The sequence below is a fragment of the Takifugu rubripes genome, chromosome 13, assembly GCF_901000725.2.
Source record: "Takifugu rubripes chromosome 13, fTakRub1.2, whole genome shotgun sequence".
Lineage (NCBI taxonomy): Eukaryota > Metazoa > Chordata > Actinopteri > Tetraodontiformes > Tetraodontidae > Takifugu > Takifugu rubripes.
The window spans coordinates 9,009,631-9,030,363 of NC_042297.1; the positions used below are offsets into that span (position 1 = coordinate 9,009,631).

General features: G+C 41.7%; 1 protein-coding gene and 1 long non-coding RNA gene across 4 annotated transcripts in view; one reads left to right on the plus strand and one right to left on the minus strand.

Annotated features, from left to right (window-relative positions):
- Positions 1 to 1,441: 1,441 nt before the first annotated feature.
- LOC115252093 (uncharacterized) overlaps positions 1,442 to 20,733 on the minus strand; it is a 50,872-nt gene continuing 31,580 nt past the window's right edge. The window contains exon 3 of the long non-coding RNA XR_003890533.1: positions 1,442 to 4,321. This is a non-coding gene — a long non-coding RNA (uncharacterized lncRNA). The remainder of the gene's footprint in view (positions 4,322 to 20,733) is intronic.
- Positions 10,966 to 15,865, plus strand: irx6a (iroquois homeobox 6a). Of its 3 annotated transcripts, XM_029846421.1 has the most exons (7): positions 10,966 to 11,527; positions 12,421 to 12,693; positions 13,068 to 13,177; positions 13,377 to 13,669; positions 13,783 to 14,442; positions 14,607 to 14,718; positions 14,879 to 15,865. In XM_029846421.1, exons 1-6 carry the CDS (start codon positions 11,462 to 11,464, stop codon positions 14,711 to 14,713), a joined length of 1,509 nt encoding a protein of 502 aa, XP_029702281.1. In that variant the 5' UTR covers positions 10,966 to 11,461; the 3' UTR covers positions 14,714 to 14,718; positions 14,879 to 15,865. The 3 variants fall into 3 exon arrangements, with proteins under 3 accessions (XP_029702281.1, XP_029702280.1, XP_029702283.1); XM_029846420.1 differs by having other exon boundaries at positions 10,967 to 11,527; positions 14,607 to 15,865; XM_029846423.1 differs by having other exon boundaries at positions 10,967 to 11,527; positions 12,471 to 12,693; positions 14,607 to 15,865.

Here is a 20,733-nt window from a genome sequence, read left to right on the forward strand (position 1 = left end):
TGTTACAGTATGAGCACTGAGGATGCAGAGAGTCCTGTACTTTTGATCACATCTATCCATAGTACAGAGTGACTGCTAACACCTTAGCATACGCTATCAAGTAAAAATACCTCTTCATTGAAAAGCGAAACCAGGACTTATTTTTTTACAGGCAAATGTGTATAACGCCACTGTAAATGTTAATCACTGTCTATTAGTCAATACATTTCTGCAAAAGGAAGAAGAAAGTAAGCATTCATATTTTGTGAATTCTTGTTAAATGATTAAAGTCCGATTAAAGTGTGTGTTTGTATGTGGCCGATTTCAAGGTGATAACCCCATTAAGTTATCAGGCTTTAATTCAAACAGCTTTCCAGGCCAAAGAGAAATAATCAATAAGAACATTGCCTTAACGTAGCCTTCCCGTTTTTCTTGGGGAGCTCATCACATTGTCACTCTGCTAAACATCGGCTGTTTCATTCTGAACAATGCCAGGCTCCAGCAAAACCCTGGAGGAAGCAAGCCGACACCATCGGTTGATCTATCATGCCATCTCCTCTCACCGAGGACGGAAACATCAAATCCCCCTGAAATGACATCTGAACATCAATATGTGGTCGCCGCCCCTCCAATGTGACAGTAAAAGCCATATTGATTTCTACCCAGATTAAGGATACGACTGGGAGCAATTTAAACATACGAGCCAAAGTGTCCTGGCCTGATCCTAAATGATGTGTCTCTGGATGGATGGATGGATGGATGGATGGATGGATGGATGGATGGATGGATGGATGGATGGGTGGGTGGGTGGGTGGGTGGGTGGGTGGGTGGGTGGGTGGGTGGATGGATGGATGGATGGATGGATAGATAGATAGATAGATAGATAGATAGATAGATAGATAGATAGATAGATAGATAGATAGATAGATAGATAGATAGATAGATAGATAGATAGATAGATAGATAGATAGATAGATAGATAGATTTCCATCATCACTGCCAACCCTCAGCAGTGCAGCACCACCACAGATGTGCTGACTAATAAATGTCCAGTCCAGAGATGGACCCATTCAGCACTTTCAAGTTTCACCCCACCCAGCTGGCAGTGGTTCTGCATCCACCGATGACAGCAGTGATGCTTCATGCAGTCCTTGAGCCTCTGAAGGTTAACTCTTGGCCCCTGTGGTCTCCAGAGCTGAGGTTAAGCTCATCGATATGGCTGGACAGAGATACAGATGACGGATTCATTACAGCTCCTACATGGCTCGTAATTTGTGTACTGTACTTGTTCTGTAGAGCGAATATTCATGCTTTGTATCTTTTAACAATCTGAAAAAGCCACTCTGTTTACATGGCCCTTAATTATACAAGCCCTTCATAGATACATCTGTCATATAAAGGAATGTAAGACAAATGCTTTATTTGCAAAAAAAAGAGAGTTGCACAAATTTGAAATTGAGGATTTAATTCAGGCTATGAAAGAACACCAGAAAAAAAACAGGAGAATCTTGCTTTCATCTAAAGTTAGACCTCATAATTACAAATGAAGAACAATCAAAACATTGCATTGGAACTTGGCTAAATGCTCTTGAATGTGTGACAGATACAGCAAAAAATGAGCCATTAAAACCAGTTCAGGTAAACAAAATAGGACTCCGGCAAGAACAAGTAACGTCGAAGGGCTGCGGGTGGGCGGGCTTCTTTGAAGTGGCTCGGAATATTCCCTGATACCTCTGAGTTATTATTTGTATAATGTGCAGATTCACACTCAAGTGAGCAGAGACGGGTACAGTGGGTGGGAAGATGACAGTGTTTAATTTCCAACTCCATTGAGAAGAGGAGGGGGGAGTGAGAGGAAAGACAGACGGGGAAGTTAGGGAGAAATACAGATATGAGATGAAGAAGGCAGATGGAGGTGTATCGGATTCCCTAAAAACATTTTGACATTTTAAACCCAGGGCAGTTTCTAGGCAGTAAATAAAGGGAAAGGGATCAATAGAAGTCAGTGATAAGGGGATAAAGCAGCTAAATATGAAATACAGCTTAACAAAATGGTATGGATTTCCAATGGGGCCACGTGACAGCTGCTTTGAAATGCAAATAGTAACTTATGCACATTGTCCTTCGCAGGCTTGGCCACCTATTGATTGGCTAAAACAAATTCTATTGATCATTGAATATTTAATGGAGATAATTAAATCTCTCATTGAGGTACTTACACCCCATTTCCAGTTTCCATTATCTTACTCAAGAGGCCTATCTCACTGAAGCCCCTGGATTGTTCAGTGTAACAGTGTAAGAGTGTAACAGTGCATCCAAAACCTCTGCTCTCACCCTTTTTTCTGTCAACCATGTGTGTTCCATCCCAGAGGTGTGAAAGGGCCTCCTTTAATATGTGAAATTAAATGGCTTTTTTTTGTCTTGATCATATAATTAGTTCTACACAATGACAAATACGGTATAGTAACATGTTAATTACCATAAAAAAGACAGAAATGTATAGAATGATTAGTTTTGTAACAGTTTTCTACAGTATGACAGTTAATGTAGTTTTGTGTAAATCCCATGTGTCCAAGAGCATACAGTCTTTAGGATTTGTCTCTAACAGAGAAACATATGGTGCCACTGACATAATTGCAACCAAAGTGATCCAACATTTTAACATGTTAACGTCAGTGTCACAGTGTTAAATACTTTATTCATAATATCAGAATGGCATCAGTAGCGCAGAAGGTTCCACTATGATCCCATTGAGGTGCACATTTGTTGGTAGTAATCTTTCTGTTGAATCCACTCTGCTTCCCTTTTATCACTCAAGGATACTGCATATGCTATCATTGGATATTCATGTGGATAGAGAAGAGAGATACAAAGAATTAAAACAAAATTATCATTTCAAACAGACGTGTATTTAAAGTAGATAAACATATGAGCATGTTGGATTCAGCTTATGACTCAAGTTTATTGATTGATGTTTCTCTCAGGTGCTACACATCCTTTTAATCATGTCTTTAGACAGAAGTAGTATAAACACAAGTCACGAAATATCTGCTTAATCGACCGACATAATTTATGACATTAAGAGACTGGCAAACAGGAAAAGGTTGCTGTCTGTATAGTATTAGAGGGCAGCTCTCCCTGCATGGGCCAGTGTTAAACAAAGTGCCAATCAATAGCCCTTTTATTAGTGACCGCAATCAATGCAGTGACGGAGTGAGCCAATTAACGCCATTGATCGCCTGGGCAGAAGAAAGAGAAGAAGGGAAGTGGATGTAGGCGTAGGAGAGAGAGATAGCAAAAGTGATATGGGAAAGGACAGCAGAGGATGAGTCGCAGTGCCATCCTCAGGTCTTGTTTTCCTTCTCATGTGTAGGAAGGGGGGGTTGTATCTTTGGAAAAGGAGGACTAGATTCCCACCAAGTGAGATACCCCACGGGTCTGTGGCCGAGGACACCCTGACAGTAAGCAGAGCCGACTATCTCCCAAGAGGAAGTGCGCATGCAGTGGTGGTGGTGGGAGGGGAGGGGGGTGATAGGAGAAGATGCGACTCACCCCACAACCCTCCCATTCATGCACATCATCTCCTTGAGCTGAGGGTGAGCTGCACTGGGAACACAGCAGCACTCATCTTCTCACCACTGGTTTGGAATAGTAATGAGGTCACGGGGCTGAAAGGTCTCAGTGCACGCTCGTCTTCACCTCTTTTCCCAAGAGGGTGACCAGTATGTTTGTGTGTGTTTAGGATAACTTCAGCTTGAGGGCATGCAGTACATCATTTCCGTATAATAGGAAAGCATATGTCTGTAATGTCACACACAATATGTGATGATCAACCTGTCAGTAAGATATGTTGTGCAGACAGTATCCTAAAACTTGCCAGAAAAGTTAAGACATGTATAAATCTATTGTTATCCTGAATAAGAACACTATGGTTAGTAACTTTATGATGTAGCTTGCCTTTTGTTGCAATGGCACCCATGAGAACCCACAGTCTCAAATTTCTCTCGTTTTTTCAGCAATTGATGGGTACCTGGTGGAGCTGTAATTTTTAATGGCAATAGCTACAGGATGCTAATACTGTCACCGTAACAAAGCTCAAATAGAAGCACTTCCTCAGCAACTTTTCCTGTCAGCAGAGCTCCTCAGCTGCCGACTATTTTCATTTGATTTTCTACGTTTCAAAGAGCAGGCAGTCATGAGGACATCTGCTTCACGTCAACTGGCAGTGCAACACTTGGCTATGAGGTTATCAACTTTCCTGTATCAGCCTGTTGTCAGAACATGGACCTCTCCTTCCTGGAGAAAAACCTCTGAACCAGCGTGCCGACAGCTTGAGGAGGTGCTATGGAGAGAGAAGAGGAAGGATTGGAGGGAGGTGGAAGGAAGAGGATGGGGTGAGACTTTCGGAAATGACAATGCGTGTGTGTGTAGAGATAAGCCTGTGGCAAGGCTCTCGTGCCCTGGGGGAGGACTGGGGGCTACAAGACTTCAGCCTCAGTGCTCAGACCAGCTACTGTCCCTGATGACCCTTCCCAGACAACTGGCAGCCATTTGTGTAGTAGACAAGTACATAAGCCCTGTGACTGGTGTGTAGACATGAAGGTTATTCTTTGAAAAAAGGAAATTTAAAAAAAGACATGTAAAATGAAATAAAGAGGTAGAGGTAAATTAAATCACAATTGGAATAGGATCTAAACTGCAGCATTAGCATTGGCCCAGCAATTTATTTTTATGGTCTTCATTCTGTATTCTATTTATCGACAATCGAGAGGAATACTACTGTTAATATGAGCTTGTTGATATTATTCCCAGTTAATATGTAGCCTTGTCTCAGGGTTAAAGTTAGGCTCTGTTTATGAACTGTAGTTTTTTGGAATACTTTCAAGAGATTAGGTTGATATTAAATATTTAAGACTTATAAAACTGAATTTTGAAAAAAACATTACATGTGTCTGATATCCTGGACAGAAGGTAAAAAGCACTTCACTACAGTTGTCAAAAGAATGTCATTACTGCTGTGCCTTTCCCCATCATCACAACCACCATGACTTTTAACTCTATATTTTACCCCTTATTGTTCTGAAAATAAATAGCCTACAGACAGATAGAAGACATGTGGATATTCTAGATAACTTGACCTCAAAATGGAAAACATCTTGAGCTAAATAGGGAAAGAAGAGTAAAGTCCTTAAGTGTACCACCGCCTTATTTAGAGGCGTCTCTTTTACAGCGGATCTGAGGGGCTTGTGGAGATTCGATCCAGTCCTCTTACTTTCCCTAAAGTAAGCTTGACAATCTGCAAATCAGAAATTAGGTTTAACAAGGCCAAACCATGAAGCCAAGGTTAAGGTTCACTTAGCAACCATGTAGAAAGCTTGTTAGCAATAAGCAGAGAGAGGCTAATCAAAGCTATATGATTTCACTTTTTTTTTTTTTACAGTAATAGAAGCTTTTGATGTTACAAAACACACAACATCTGCTTTTAGGTTGAGGGGATTGTGGGAGCCTTATTCTTTGCTTTAGGCGGATCCATATCAATAGCTATCAAAATGCCAAAAACCTTATAGGCATGTCGCCTGAGACATTTAACAGGGATGAACAGGGAAAAAAAGCATAGAGAACATAAAGGCATATGGGACGACCTGGTGTGATCTGATTTAACACTATTGATGGGACCTTTGGACAAGAGACACTACAGCAAGAAAATAAAGCATCATCAACTTCTTGGCCTGACACATTAGATGGAGAGATGAGGACAAAAACAAATGTTGCAGCGAGCAATGGTTCTAGTTGCATCTGGATCTACTTTAGAGCTGACCAAAGAGGGACCCCCACTGGCTAAGCAGCAAATGTGAAACAGTGGGCCGCAACGATTGAACTGTCATTGGTAGAGGTAGGATTTCCATTCTATTAGTGGCTCTCGTCGAGATTTGAGGGGATATGCATAGAGGAAAAATAAATCTGTCTGATATTATTTAGCCCCAAGCTAGTGCCTCTAGCAAAACTAGAACTGTGGGATTATGACTACTAATCGGTGCCATGTCTATTTTAACCAAAATATACAGTAAGAGGTCATGCCCACACAGTTTATGCTATGTAATTTCCCCATGATTTCCAGACTGTGCCAGAAAAGCACAGCAGGTTTTATGCATATCAAAGTTATGTGCAAGAGCTATACATGCACAAGTGATTCTTCGACACTGCTTCAAGTCCTGGAAATTTAAATGCAACGACCCAGAGGAAAAATCAATGCAATCTTTCAAGAAAGAAAAAAATAATTGAAAGAAGAGCAAATCAAACTGTCAGCCCATCGAAGATTATCCTGCGATGGTTGGCTCCCATCTTTCCCTCACACACACACACACACACACAAACAAAACAAACTTGGGGAAGTCTTACAAAACAACCAATGAACGCAATCATCAAGTAAAAGTCTTGGCATTCTCACTTGTTTTCTGTAAACTAGGCTGAACCAAGACCATATAGAACAGGGTTTTTATTCGGTGTCAGTGTGATCCTAAAACAGTGTCAGATCACATAGCGCTACCCTAATGGAAAGTGTTTCAATATTTAGACCACTTCTCATTACATTCCCAGGTCTGAATGTCTTTAAGTGTTGGGTTGGGTGAGGTCTGGTGTGTGTGTGTGGGGGGGGACACATTAAACTACTGGGAAAATATTGCAACCATTTCAGTTTTGTGTTGCCATTTTCAGAAATCTTGTTCAACGCAAGCTGTGATGTAGACACACTGTGTCGAAAGCGAGGCCTTTCATCATTTCCTGCCCATCCCACTCAACTTCTGACCTCACATAATGGCTATTTTATAAGATTAAAGGTTGATAACGGTTTTATTATCCAGCTGTTCTGCATTTGAGAGCTCCCCTGACTAGAAAAAATGGCTCTACATGAGAGAAAAGATGCTGATGCATACCATGACCTGTCTGGTGTTGACAGCGGCGGCTGAGCTGTGGCCAGTAATTGGACTGACAGTAATAGGAGCCGTCTTTCTGCCTCTGTGGGCCCTAGAGATGGGCCACAATGCTGCCGCGGATTTAGCAGCTGCAGTCAGACGTAAACCATGTAACTGCAATTTCCATCCTCTTCTTTTTTTTTCCCCTTCCTCCATTTTAACGCTGACATGATCATTCGTGAGCTGAGTGAGTTCCATGACCCTCGGGCCCTTGAAACCTGGTCAACTGCCAGCATGCTATTTCAAAAATACATGGCTGTCAATGAGAAAATGAGCCCTCCATTTGTCATTCTGCAGGAACTTCTGTTCCTTTTTGTAGATACTTGTTTTCACCCAACAGCAGCGTTTTGTTGCTGGCTCCCCGCCTTGAGGGAAAGTTTGGTTTGAACTCAACATCTTACAAGGAGAAGACCACACATGGTCAAATACAATTGCAGGGAGGTATTCTGCACAGGCTCATTATTGGCACTGAGACAAACTACATATTTGATCGTATTCCTGCCCAAATGTGAATGCCAATTCACGAGGTGGAGTGGCTCCACAAAACCCTACCACAGCAGCTCTGACACACCCAGAACAGAAATATTCGGCCTACACACAACAGTCACCCATGAAAACGCATATATAGAGCCTCAGGCCCAGAGATGAAAGACTCACATCACACGATCGACCCACAGTCTACCCGTACACACATGCGCCTGCCCATCTATCTCCAGGCACCCCAGGGAGAAAATAGGCACACTACTAGTCTCTCTCTCTCTCTCTCTCTCTCTCTCTCTCTCTCTCTCTCTCTCTCTCTCTCTCTCTCTCTCACCTAAACTTGTATAAACTAGAGACCTAGTCTCTCTCTACATAAGCACTTATTTCCCAATGTCACTACCAGCACTCGCTCGCTCTCTTCAGTGACAAGCTACAAATCCCCGACACCACTGCTGATGATAGCTTTACAGTAAAGCCCCAAGGGGGACTCTGCCAGCCAGCACACACAAACAGCAAACACCTTCTCCCCTCGCTCACTCGGTACACTTTCTCCCAGGAGCCCCAGGGGCCTCTGGGATACGTGCCTCCAAACACACATACAAAAATATGCCGAGGGTTTGTTTGACTTAAATACACACCTACTACCAGCATTCAAAGTGACAGGGACACAAATTAACCAGCAATTACTCTTTTCCATTAAAGCAATGGACTGCTAATAGGTAGGCAGTTAACAGATATGTGAGTGGTTGCATACTTCACACCACCAATCAGCTCTTACTACAACAGCAGCACTAATCCAAAAATAAAACTTGTACCATCATCATATCCAGATAACATTTGCTTTTTCTCTAGATTGTTCTATTGGGACATCGTATACTCATCTTCATACTCATACTCATTTTTTTTTTTACCTGATGAAGCTGTAATCATGTTGTAATTATTCCGCCCCGGAGACGTTTGTTTTGGTGTTAACCCGCCATGATGACCAGATCCGTCACTATTATTACTCATTACAATATTTATTACTGTTCTTTCCACTTTGGATAATTTTGAGGTGCTAATAATGTTCCTCACGCGGAACGTTTGCACACATGCAGCGTATGCGTCGTAATAATATCAGATCATAGTGCCTTGGATTTATTGGCATATACCAATTTGGCTTTAATGAGATCACACACCTCCAGGTAGGTGCTGCTTCATCCCCTTCTTGACTGGGGCTTCTCTCCCCCTCTATCTGTCTGTCTGCCCTTATTACCATTTCATGCAGCAGCCCCCCCCCAACTCCAACATCAACACCCCTTCTGATGAAAACCAGTAAGGCTTTGTGTGATTCATTAAGTCAGAATTGTATTAAGTAGGAGAATTGGGCTGGGAGCTATTGAGTGTTGACTTAACCTTTATACTTTTATCTCCTCTCATTCGTCAAGCAAGGGATGCTTCTAATGGAAGATGTATGGATCAATTTCATTAGTAGCTGTATGGATCTGTCAAAACAAGGTGTTTGGGGTGACAGCCTTTGCTTGCTTGTTGTCACATTGGTTATCATGGGACACATGTCGAAGTTCCAACTTCTAGAGTTTGGGTCAAGCTTTTTGTATCAAGAGAATATCTCCCGATGGTTTCCTTGCAATGTTGCCTTGACTTGTTATAAATTCCTTTTCAAAATGTAACATGTTTAATATTCGTTTTTAGCTGGAGGCACACCATTGCAGAATATGATATATGAAAGTATATGAAGATCTGTTGACTATTTATCATAATGAAAGATGAAAGTAATTCTCTCAAGTTATTTCTGTGCAACTGCATCAATGCAGAAAGTAACAAAATGAAAGCATAACAAAGTAAGAATTGTTAAAAAGGAAAAAAAAAGACTACTGTGTGGTTGTCACATGATTTTGAGTGAAGGGCACTGTGGTCAATGTGTCATTACAATTAGTGCTCATTTCTGCCCGATTCACTGAGATCTACTCTGACTGCTGGACATACATTATGCATGAGTCTGTCTATATGAACTTGGGCCATCATGTGTGCCCTTGTAGAAATACATCCACCAACACATCCAACTACATTTACTTGATTTTCCTTTTGCACTAAGATAAGTCTTTTATTCCTTATCATATTAAAAATGTCAATACTTTCTGTAAAGCATTGAACACTTTTATTGATAAATATCTCTCAGTTAAAATATTAGGTCATCCTGTCAGGGTTGTGATAATTATTCTCAAAAGTAATGGAAATTACTTTCTTTCCCATTTTTTCAACTTGTTAAGAATATGTGGATCAGTACATTCATTTGGGTTTTCACACATTTGTTCATTGTATATAGTGAAAAAATGAGCCTTGATTGCAGTCAGCATTATGAAAGACCCAAAAAATGTGTGTGTGTGTGTGTGTGGGTGTGTGTGTGTGTTGGACAGGAGAGGGACATTCTGTCCACTGATCCTCTGAGGACCATCTCTTGAAAGGAGATCTTCATCTTTGACACGCGGCTCTTTAGCGCCCCTCAGAGAGGAAGCCCATAATCGCAGATAAGTCTCTGAGGGAGGAAACACCACATACATGCCGCCGTGGAAGGGAAGGACACAGCACAGGAGGCACGACGTATCAGTCGCCACAATGGAAGCTTTACATTGACAAGGAGAGGCTGATGACTCAGTGGGACCGATCCACACGTCACTGGCAGCGCACCAGAGCACCCTCCCCCCACGCACCTTCAGCATCATATATGGAAAGTTTGGGGTAAAGGTGGGACTGTCGTTTGGAACTGTTACAGAGCTGCTGATGGTTGAGCTACTGATCTAATTCGGCATAAAATAATTTCTTTTTTCATCCTCTGCCAGGCACTATCATTCCTTACTCACTTAAGTCAGCATCATTCAATTAAAATGCAATTCTCGTCGCCCACATCCACGGATATTTAATTAGAGGGCTTCCTCTGTCTCTTTTTTCTTTTCTTTTTTTAGCACAGCTCTTCTGATTTCACCCCAGGCATATCTAAGGCATATTTTCTCTGTGTTGCGCGTTGGTTAAACAAGGGCATGTATCCATTTGTTAATTGATACAATTACGTACTACGCGTAATGGTCACGTAGGTCTCCAGGCGCGCATCAATCACTGGTCTATTGACCTGCCAAAAACCCCTCTATCCGCTCCTGCTGGGACTGCCCCTCTCTCTAATAGAGAAAGATAGAAACATCATCCTCATTAACTCCGAGATGGACCTTTGGCCAGAGAGCCAGAGGCGAACGGAGGTCGAGCTTAAGAAAAAAAAGAGAGGAAAATGAAATATTGCATTTTATCAACATCCTTTGCTGCATTTGAATATAGCACAAACAGCCTTAAAATCCAACATAAATGATTGAGATTTAATTTGCATACATATTTGAAACGCCTTTACCTGAATAAAAACTGAAATCTATGCTGTTCTTTGGCAGATCACTGAATACCCCAAAGTTCTGTTTGTTTTTTCTCCCAGTTCGTCTAACTTCAGTGTCCATGCGCTGCTGCGTCTCTGTGATAAACAGAGATGGACAGGGAGATTTTATCGGGCTAAATCCGTAAATATCTCTCTTATAAAAGCAGAACAAAGCTGTGTACAGTGCATCTCAAGAAAACACCGCGTTGGACGTGATTGGTAAAGACATTATTCTATCCATGGTACCCTGCCGTTCCGGGATTACAGTGACGTCACGCTGATACCCTTGCATGGATGAATGCTAAAGAACTATAGAGCCACAAATAATAGCACAAGCAGAGTCCATATCTTGCAAGTCTTACGTTATCCTTTAAGCCTCCTTCAGCTAAAACAACATTTTTTTTTTACTTAATGACGCTTAATTTCATTTTTATCGGGTCCTCGGGGGGATTATTCATTCATATAAAACAATCTGCAGCTGGTGCCAGCCTAAAGTCTCTCTCCTATGACTGAAGTCATCTATTATTGAGCGAAAGGCCGTGCGTGGAAATGTGTGTAAGACGGTGGATTTGAGGTAGAATTGGTTGCAATCGATCAAGGGTGAAGAATATTGCTGATGGTAACAAAAGAAGCAGCTATGTCTTTCTCGCAGTTTGGATATCCTTACAATGCAACTTCACAGGTAAGTCATTTTGCTTCTTTTTAATTTCTAACGTTACCTCTGCTGTTTACACGAGCGCGTAGACATATACACGCGCGCACACTTTTCATAAGAAAATATTTTCTTGCTTATCGTTTGCGCATCGCTTATAGCCAGAAGACTTTCTCAGACGGTTTGACACTATTGACAGCTTGCTGCGTGTGATGCTTTTGTTGTGAAACCAAATATCGATACACGCGCACTCGTGTCCAATTACATTGAATTATGAATGAACTCACGTGTTTTTTTCTGATGACAATAGAGATGAATGTCACATAGGTGTAATTTGGCTGTTGCGCTGCGCACACTGAGAGGACACGTCTCCAGATTTTACTTTAGAACCCCCCGGATACGATTTTAGCCGTAATTGTGACACCTCATGAAGCTCAGCTCAGTTATAATCATTGTTTTTGGATTTCAGACACTATTGTGGTGGCTAATGAAAAGTTGGGGAAAAGTTTAAGAGGGAGAGGGAAAAAGTTGCCCTCGTGAAGTTGTCATTGAACTTCGAATATTTCGCGGATCCAAGTTATTATATGAAACTTTAAAGACATACATATCGCAGTGATATCGTTTTATTGTTGCAGAATTAAAATGGTATTATTAAATATTACCGCTTGTCTACTTTAAGTTGAGTCCATTCTGGAAATTATCTTTAAAATCACTTACCTTTTTAAAGTAAGGTCACAATTTACTATTAAAAAACACTTGCTTTACTATAACTGACCTGATGGAGACAGATAAAAACAGACATTGAAATTCTTGCTCGGTTAGGAATTTTAAAAAGGCAACATCGGGCAACTTGAGAGTTATCACATCCAAATGAGGGTTGAAACAGCGAATGACCATCTGTGTCCACGCTTCTCTTCATGCAGTTTTTCGTGTCGGCAAACCCCAGTACGACTTGCTGCGATTCGATTTCCAGGTCGGTTTCTGACGGGACAGGCACCTCCCAGACCGCCGCAGCCGCCGCCGCCTCCTTCTGCTGTCCCTCTTACGAGAACCGGCTCCTGGCGAGCAGCCGGTCGGAGCTGAACGCAGCGCTTGGAATGTACACCTCTCCCTACGCCGCTGCGGCCGCCGCCAGCCAGAATTACGCCAATTACTTCCCCTATAGCACAGATCCATCCGCTATCTACTCCACTCTGGTGGGCTCACTTCAGCCTCATCTCATAATAGGGGGAGGTTGGGAGGTTTTCATCCTGATCGATCACCGGGGGTTTTCTCATCAATTTATCTCGTGCTGCCAACGTGTCTGTCTAGATAAGCCACCCAGCATCCTGTACATTTTATTTTACATTTACAAACGAGTACACAATCGTTTTGCATCTTACTTTTTTCGTGATACCTTTCATGACACATCCCTCATTCATTGTTTCATGTATAAAAGTGATTGAACTATTTAAAAAAAAGTATTATTTATGTCATTCATAACATAGGAAATAAAATGTGTAGGATCATTTTTTTAAATGTTAAATTATCAATTGGTGTTTATTTAAAATGATGTCATTGTCTTTTCCAGAATCCACAATATGACATTAAGGACAGCACGGGCACTTTACACTCTGGCATCTCTCAGACAGCCACATACTACCCCTACGACCACTCATTGGGACAGTATCAGTATGACAGGTCTGTGTTCAGCTCCTTTTGCAGAAACAGTTAACAATTAGCCTTAGTAAGAGTGAATATTTATACTCGGGATGTCATAAATTTGGATCAAAGGTCACAGTGGAAATTCATACTGAACTTAAGTGATGCGCACCTCACCCAGATGGAAATGATCTGCGCTAGGGCTTTCTTTGGGAATGCTGATCTGTCTTTTTTCCAGATACGGGACAGTAGATTTCAACGGCACAGCCAGAAGGAAGAACGCAACCCGAGAAACCACCAGCACCCTGAAAACCTGGCTGTACGAGCACCGCAAGAACCCGTACCCCACCAAGGGGGAGAAAATTATGTTGGCGATCATCACCAAAATGACCCTCACGCAGGTGTCCACGTGGTTCGCCAATGCAAGACGGAGGCTAAAGAAGGAGAACAAGATGACCTGGTCACCAAAGAATAAGGCTGGCGAGGACAGGAAAGATGACCTGAAGAGTGACCAAGACGGTGCCATTAAAGGTAAAGCCTCTGTCAACTTTTGATGGCCGAAATGTTGCATTTTTAATCAATCAATTCAAAATTGTAATTCAATGATCAGAGCCAGTGTTTATAGCTGTTGTTTTTCCATCCAGACTCAGTTGATTGCAAGGAGGAGAAGGATTTACATCTGAGTGATCTGGAGGACATGGATGAGGACGACTGTGACAAGCTGGACAATGACTGTGAAAAGGTGGCTCCAGATGAGGAAGACCTCCAGAGGGCAATGGCAGCATCTGGAGGCTCTCAAAAAAAAGACTGCAGCTCTGACCTGCAACTGAATTTAATGAACAGCTTCCACTCATTTCCCTGCGCCATAAAAAGTGTCACCACTCTCCCTCCTCTCCCATCGGATTTCCTGGATCCAGTAGCATCTAAGGCACCTTCTTCGATTGGCCTGACGGGGACAGTGTCCCTGTCTCACTTTGAAACATCGGATAAACCCCGGATTTGGTCTTTGGCTCGCACGGCAGCTTCAGGAATCATACTGAGCCCTCAGCACCATGGGTCAGAGCTGAGGACAGGTAACTTGAGCGGGGACTGCCAACTCCAGAGTAACAGGCTTACTGGAGCTCCAACTGGACACTTTGGGGGCTTGAGGGGGCTTCACGAATCAGGCAACGCTGAGAGCCCCTTCCCCGAGGGCTCATCCTTGCACTCTAAAGTCTACGGAAGTTACAGTCACAAAGAATTCCAGCTGCACTGCTCGTCATACCCAACACTGCCCGACACGTGCCAGTACTCCACTATAGAGGGTACGTCACCATCTCTCTGAAAGCTCTGACATCCAATATGTGTATTTACAAGTTCTCTGTACAACATACAGAATTTAAAGTCCAGCATGACACTTCCAAGAAACTTTAGAAGTGCTTCAAGTGCTGTGCCAGTTTCTGTGACATGCTTTTATTTGGGTGTGTAGGATTCTCTGGGGGCAAAGCAGAGTCACAGTCTACTGACCTCAGCGAAGCCTGCGGGACCACGCAGGATGACAAGGTCACTGCGTTCAGACCAGTGATGAAGAGGTGAAGCAGGTGAGAGTCTGCACCCAGCTGAACTGGAGGAAAACCAGTACCAAATAGTTCCAACATTTACTTAGTTTGTGTGGATTATTGATATTTACAATTTTGGAGCTGATCTTTAACTTGCACAGATCAGCTTAATGAAATTAAAGACTGGTGTTTTACTTTCTAGATCACTTCAAACTCTAGCAAAAGTGGGAAAATGTTATATTTATTATGCACTAAAAGAGTTTGTGGGTAAGCAGCGGCCTCAGTGTGACACATGGGAGCTGTCAATCTGTGGAACATTTTGCACAACTTTGTTTTGGAGGTGTCAAAGACTTTATGCAAATTATGGAAATGAAATGGAAGAAGAATGGCCACTGATAAATCGGTGAATCTGTGTCTGGCAGTCGTGTTGTGTAAAAAGACTCTTTATTTCGCTGTGTATTTATTATTTTTGTTATATCGTCTGTTTATTATTTGTCGTGTTTACTGGTTGAATCCTGACTATTTTGTTAAATGTTGCGTTTTCTTGTGACTCCGTGTCATTTTACTTGATGTAACAAAGTAAAACACTAAAAAAAAAGTCGGTCTTTGCAAGGTTGATGAAGGACCGGACTCCCTGTTTGCGCTAAGAATTGTGTCATTGTGTTCTCAATTGTGCGCCTCTTATGTATTTGTCAGTCATGATATTTTCTAAAGGAATACATTTCTATTCAAAAAACTTCCATTAAATGTCTCGTGTTTATTTAAAGTGGCAATTAAAACATTTGCCGATGTGCTTTTTGATCAAAGTTTACTGTCTTGACTCCGCTCTGGAAGACACTGATGGGAGGTCAAAATTCAGACGTGGGACGTGCGCAAAATGAGAAATTACGGAAGAAAGGGGACATCATTGCTCCATTGTCAGCATCTAATCAGAAGCGGCATCAAACGCTTTGTTACTGTTGAGGCCGAGGAGCGAGGCATGGGCCGGAGGGTGAATGCTGCTTTGTCCCCCGTGTAGCGAGCCGCGGAACCAACTTAGCGCAGTGTTGATTAAAAAGGTCATTTGTAGGATCAAACCCGGCACGGAAATTCTCATCGTCGATCAAAGTCTCTTTGATTTCTATATTTTGCGTCCGGTCCATCTCGTCCCGCGATACTTCTTGTGACAGCTGCAATAAAATGATCACTGTAGTGCGTAAACCGCGCCGACGCGTTGGGAAAGTTTCTGATCCGACATTTCCAACTTTTGAAATTAAATGATCACACAAACTAGTTGTCGCGGGTGTGTGATCTTGATTTTAATACATGATTCCGCAGAATCTGACACACTGTAAGAATTAACGGGGAAAATGCTTGAAAATAAAAGGAAAGGCACAAGTGGCACCACCTTATACTAAATACGGTCCAGACCACATATTTGATAAATGACTGCATACTTCACGACTTCGTGAAGTATGTCCTTTATGTATGTCTGTCTGTCCGTCCTAGAAGAAGCCACAGAAACGGTTGTGATGTAGGTCAGGAAATAATGACGCAATAAGACTAGGAAGAAAAGGCAAATATCCAATTTTAACTGCGTATTTACATCTGTATCTTATAATACCACTATTCAAACCTCTGAAAGTATTTGACTTTGAGAGCAATAGTTTTTTAATGTTTCCATTTTTGAAGCTTTTATATCGGCTGTATGTGGTGTGATTTTATTAACTGTTTAACATGTTTAACATGTTTAACACAGCATCTGCTGGAATTAAATATTTTCTTATTTACAAATGTCGTTTTCAGGCTGTTGACACTGCAGAGTAACCTGTGACTGCTGATGTGTGCTTTACATTAAAATTATGCAGCAATATTAACAACTGCATGAAATTCATGCGGAAAAAATGGACTGAAGGCAATGATGTATGCTGCTACATGATGAACCTGTGACAAGGCACATACATAAATGGCTGCTATATCCCATTATGGGATGCTCAATACGATGCTTTAAATGTGGGCCAATGGGGAAACATATTTGCCAACAGAAGCAGTTCTGAATCACATCAGGTCAGAGGCTGTTCGTCAGGTTTCCATTCGTAAATTACAGAGGAAACGTAATGAGCAACACAAAATAACCAAAAGCGAAAGTATGGAGGACCGAGTCAATACATATTCAGCTTAATTGTGGAGTAATTGCTGGTGGGACGCAGGAGGGAGGGTGTTAACACAATATATTTGTTTGTCTGACATGTTTAATCTGCAGGCGAGACATAAAATCTGTGGCAAACTACAATCTTACAAAATAATAAGTTGCTTAGGTAGCCTATATAAGAACAGTTAAATCTTCCTAATACGTGTCTTTCCTTTTGGTAAATTACATTTTTCATTAAGGAGGGGCAGATGATGGGTGCATCTGAGGGTTTGCATAATCCAAAACAGATTTTTTATAATCTATGAATGAGGCACACATGTGGAAAAGTGGGGAGGAAAAACAAGCTATGGTAAACATGAATATTTATATAGGTTGTAAGTATCAGATGTTGTCTCTTATATCAAACTCAAACCTATTAGTGCACATTCATTCAACCCCCCCCCACCCCTCTTTTGTTATGGCTCATTGATCTTTTGTGGGTCAAGTTGCTGCATCTGTTCTCTGCTCTTTTCAAGTCTGTGGGCCAGTTGGCAGCCAGTCACAAATGGTAGGTGCTCTGTTAAAGTATAGGACACGATCTAACCCCCATTAAACTGCAGGTGATCAAGTGTTGGAGCCATCTGAGGCAAGTTTGGACAGAGGCAAACTTTACATTTAAACTTTATATGCTTTGGGCATATGATTATATGCTTTCTACCCCAGTGATGGGCAGAAGACGACATATTCCTGCTCTTATAGAAGGAAGGAACCACCTCCCTTGTTGGTCAGGAAAGTGATATTTACCAGTTGACCAAATTACGGGATGACTTTGCCACTGTTCAATCAACATCAACTGAATCAGCTGAATGCTGGAAAATATGGAGACACTGGAGTCTATTAGGGCATCGATGAGAAGCAGTGACGTTTAATGCCAGTGTTTTTCAGAGGCTTGTTTTCTTAACCATGCTGTCTGAGGGGTGGACTGTTTAAGTTGTTACTGTTAAACTGGTTTATGTTGGGAGGAGGTAATATTCTCTCTCTTTGAGGGATTTGATCTGACACAAGCACTCAAGATTCATCTCAACAATTTGATTATACGAGACTTGAGAATAAGGATGCCTCTGAGTTAATATCAATGTGCATCCATAGAAAATAAATGTAACAACAACAGAAGGCATCTAAATCAGTACTTTGCCCTGTGGTCTTGCAAAAGAGCCAGGCTGGAGGTGCCATTTGATGTGTCCCACGCTGGGCATCTAAAGCTCATGATACAAAGTCTTTGTGGCAGTTGTTCTGAGTTCACATGAAGGGGACAATATGTACACTTCATTACATTTTGTCAAAAGGCGCAATGAAATGTGTGTGGGACATTGTTTCTGTGCATGTCTCCATCCATGGAATTTCTGATTACCAATGTTACTACAAGGCCTCTGCTAATGAGTTTTGTCAAAGACAATTATGGACTTGGTGGAATGGCCAAAGCAAGCATGAAAAGCTGGTTTGTGTGGTTTGGGTATATTGCACTGTGACCCATGCTTCTTTCTATACCCTGTGTTTGACCCGCGTTGTTTGTGTCCGAAAGAATCCGGGCCCCCGCTCCATCATTGATGCTCTGCTAGAGGCGGAATAATCTGCTCCAGCACCTTTGCCCTTTTCATATCAGTGCCCAACTGGATCCCGGTGTGCCAGGCTCAAGCGCGGCCCAAAGTGATCTTAGTGCTGCTTTCTCCCAGGGTCTTGTTTCATATGTCCCAAGACGATTCTGGTCCTGACAATATACATCATTACAATGGGTTTTTTATTTAATTTCATCTCAATAAAGTAGGCCTACATTACTCTTTGTCCATCTGTATCTACAGGAAAATGATAATGCAAAGTTAATGGAAAATACAGGCTTAAACATGTAAAAATGCCCCAATGAGATGATAAGAGCCTGAGATTCATGAAAGTACGATGGAAAAAATGGTAGTTAACTGCCGGTAGCAGAAGGGCTTTCTTGTGTAGCCTGAATCCCTGCATTGTGCACATGCAGGCCCTACTGTGTGTGTTCTTGTTTCTGCTACCTTGTTTGTTCTTTTGTTTTTGTCTGCTGGACTGGCAGTTTACTGGTCCTCACTTGAGGCTGCTGTTGCCAACATCAGAATAATCTTGTGTGTCATTTTAATGCCCTTTAATAATCCCCCCAGCATCTCATTTTTAATCTCTTGTTCTCCTTCTGTTTTTCTTCCCTTTCATATTTGGCATCTGTTGGCCTTTAGCTCCTGCTGTCTACTTTGCCCGTCTCTGTAACTTTTAAAAGGGGTCACGATGCATACTCTCAATTTAAGCTAAATTTTATAAATTTCACTTGAATGAGAGATAACTGAGTCACGAAAATGATTGAGATGAATGAGATGGCTGTGGAATTATTTTTGCAGCCAGATTGGATGAGAGTGTTATGCATAATCACAGTGACAGAGACAATATGTATTTTGTTCTCAATGTTAGAAAGCCTAAATATCATAGGTCAGAGCAGAAGGGCCAAACTGAATGGCAACAATGACTAAACTATCCACTTATTTTGAAAAGAAGATATATTAAGGGAGAGGAGCATCGATTAATGTATCGCACCTTAAACCCTGGAGCTGAAGCAGCGGCAGGACGACATACTGGGTGTAAATAGGCTATGAGTGGACTGACATGGACTCATTGAAACAATAGGGGATTGGAAAATAATGCCAGATCTCATGGGTAATGGCATGGTCAGAACAAACAAAATAGATGCTGCGTGTCTGAATGCATCAACAACTCAGGTTGCTATCGGTGGTGCAATCATCAGGGGGATTTTTACCTAATGTGCTTCGGACCTTAAGTCCATGTAAGCATATTTTAAACACAAAAGAATCTTTGTAGAATCGAGAAATAATATTAAAGTATACAAAAATAATGATAACCGTGCACTTCAGCAATAAGAGCCACCTACATTGATTCATATTATGTGGAGAAAAATGAGATTTGGGTCAAATTTTTAGCTGAGTCTGCCTTATAAAGAGTCAGTGAAGGCCACTGACACTAACTTTTTGTTTCTGTGAAGTTATACCAGCTCCTCAGTCCAGAGCAGTTTATTTGGACTGTAGACAGCAGCAGTGCAAAACCAGTATTCTGCAATGTAGCAGCGGCGTTATCAATTCTCCTCAATTTATGTCTCCATTTTCGTGAGCTCTGCCCCTGCCAACCAACCTCTGCAGGTTTGACAGATGAAATCTAGCATGTGGAGACAGCAGCTTGTCTCTCCAGGAAACTTTGCCCATGATGGTTTCGAAGTCAATCCTCACAGATGTTCTGTGCGATGAGGAACTGTAGCATAGCACCAATAATGAACATTGTCTTCTGCCCGAGTATTTCCACTGCATTAGATTTATTGGCATCACACAGACAGGAGGAGAAATTGCAGTGAAACGATGCAAAAGCATGTTGACGGCAGCGCTCTTCTCCAACAGGCTCTGTGTGAAGTTCCCAGGAAGGAAGGAATAGACACTGGTGTGTAAGGTCAAACGGATGCTAAATACGATGATTGACCAAACTTGTGTGATGTCTACATCAGTTCTCTCTAGATCTTTAGAGGCAGAACACCGTCACTCATGTGGAACAAATACTAATGTGCTGCTGGAGTCAATTTTTGATTTAAAACCCCAAACATAGCATCTTGTTTATGAATGTTCTGAAACATATGATTAAAGTTATTATTATTATTATTATTATTATTATTAATAGTAGTAGTAGTAGTAGTAGTAGTAGTAGTAGTAGTAGTAGTAGTAGTAGTAGTAGTATGTGAATCTTAAATTGGGCATGTCCAGATAGTTTAGAGTTAAATTATTCCCATGTTTAAACGCCTCTGCACATTATCTTCAGTTCGTCCATTGGGTTTTGGCCCAGTGGATAAATGCCGAACAGAGGAAAAAGCCACC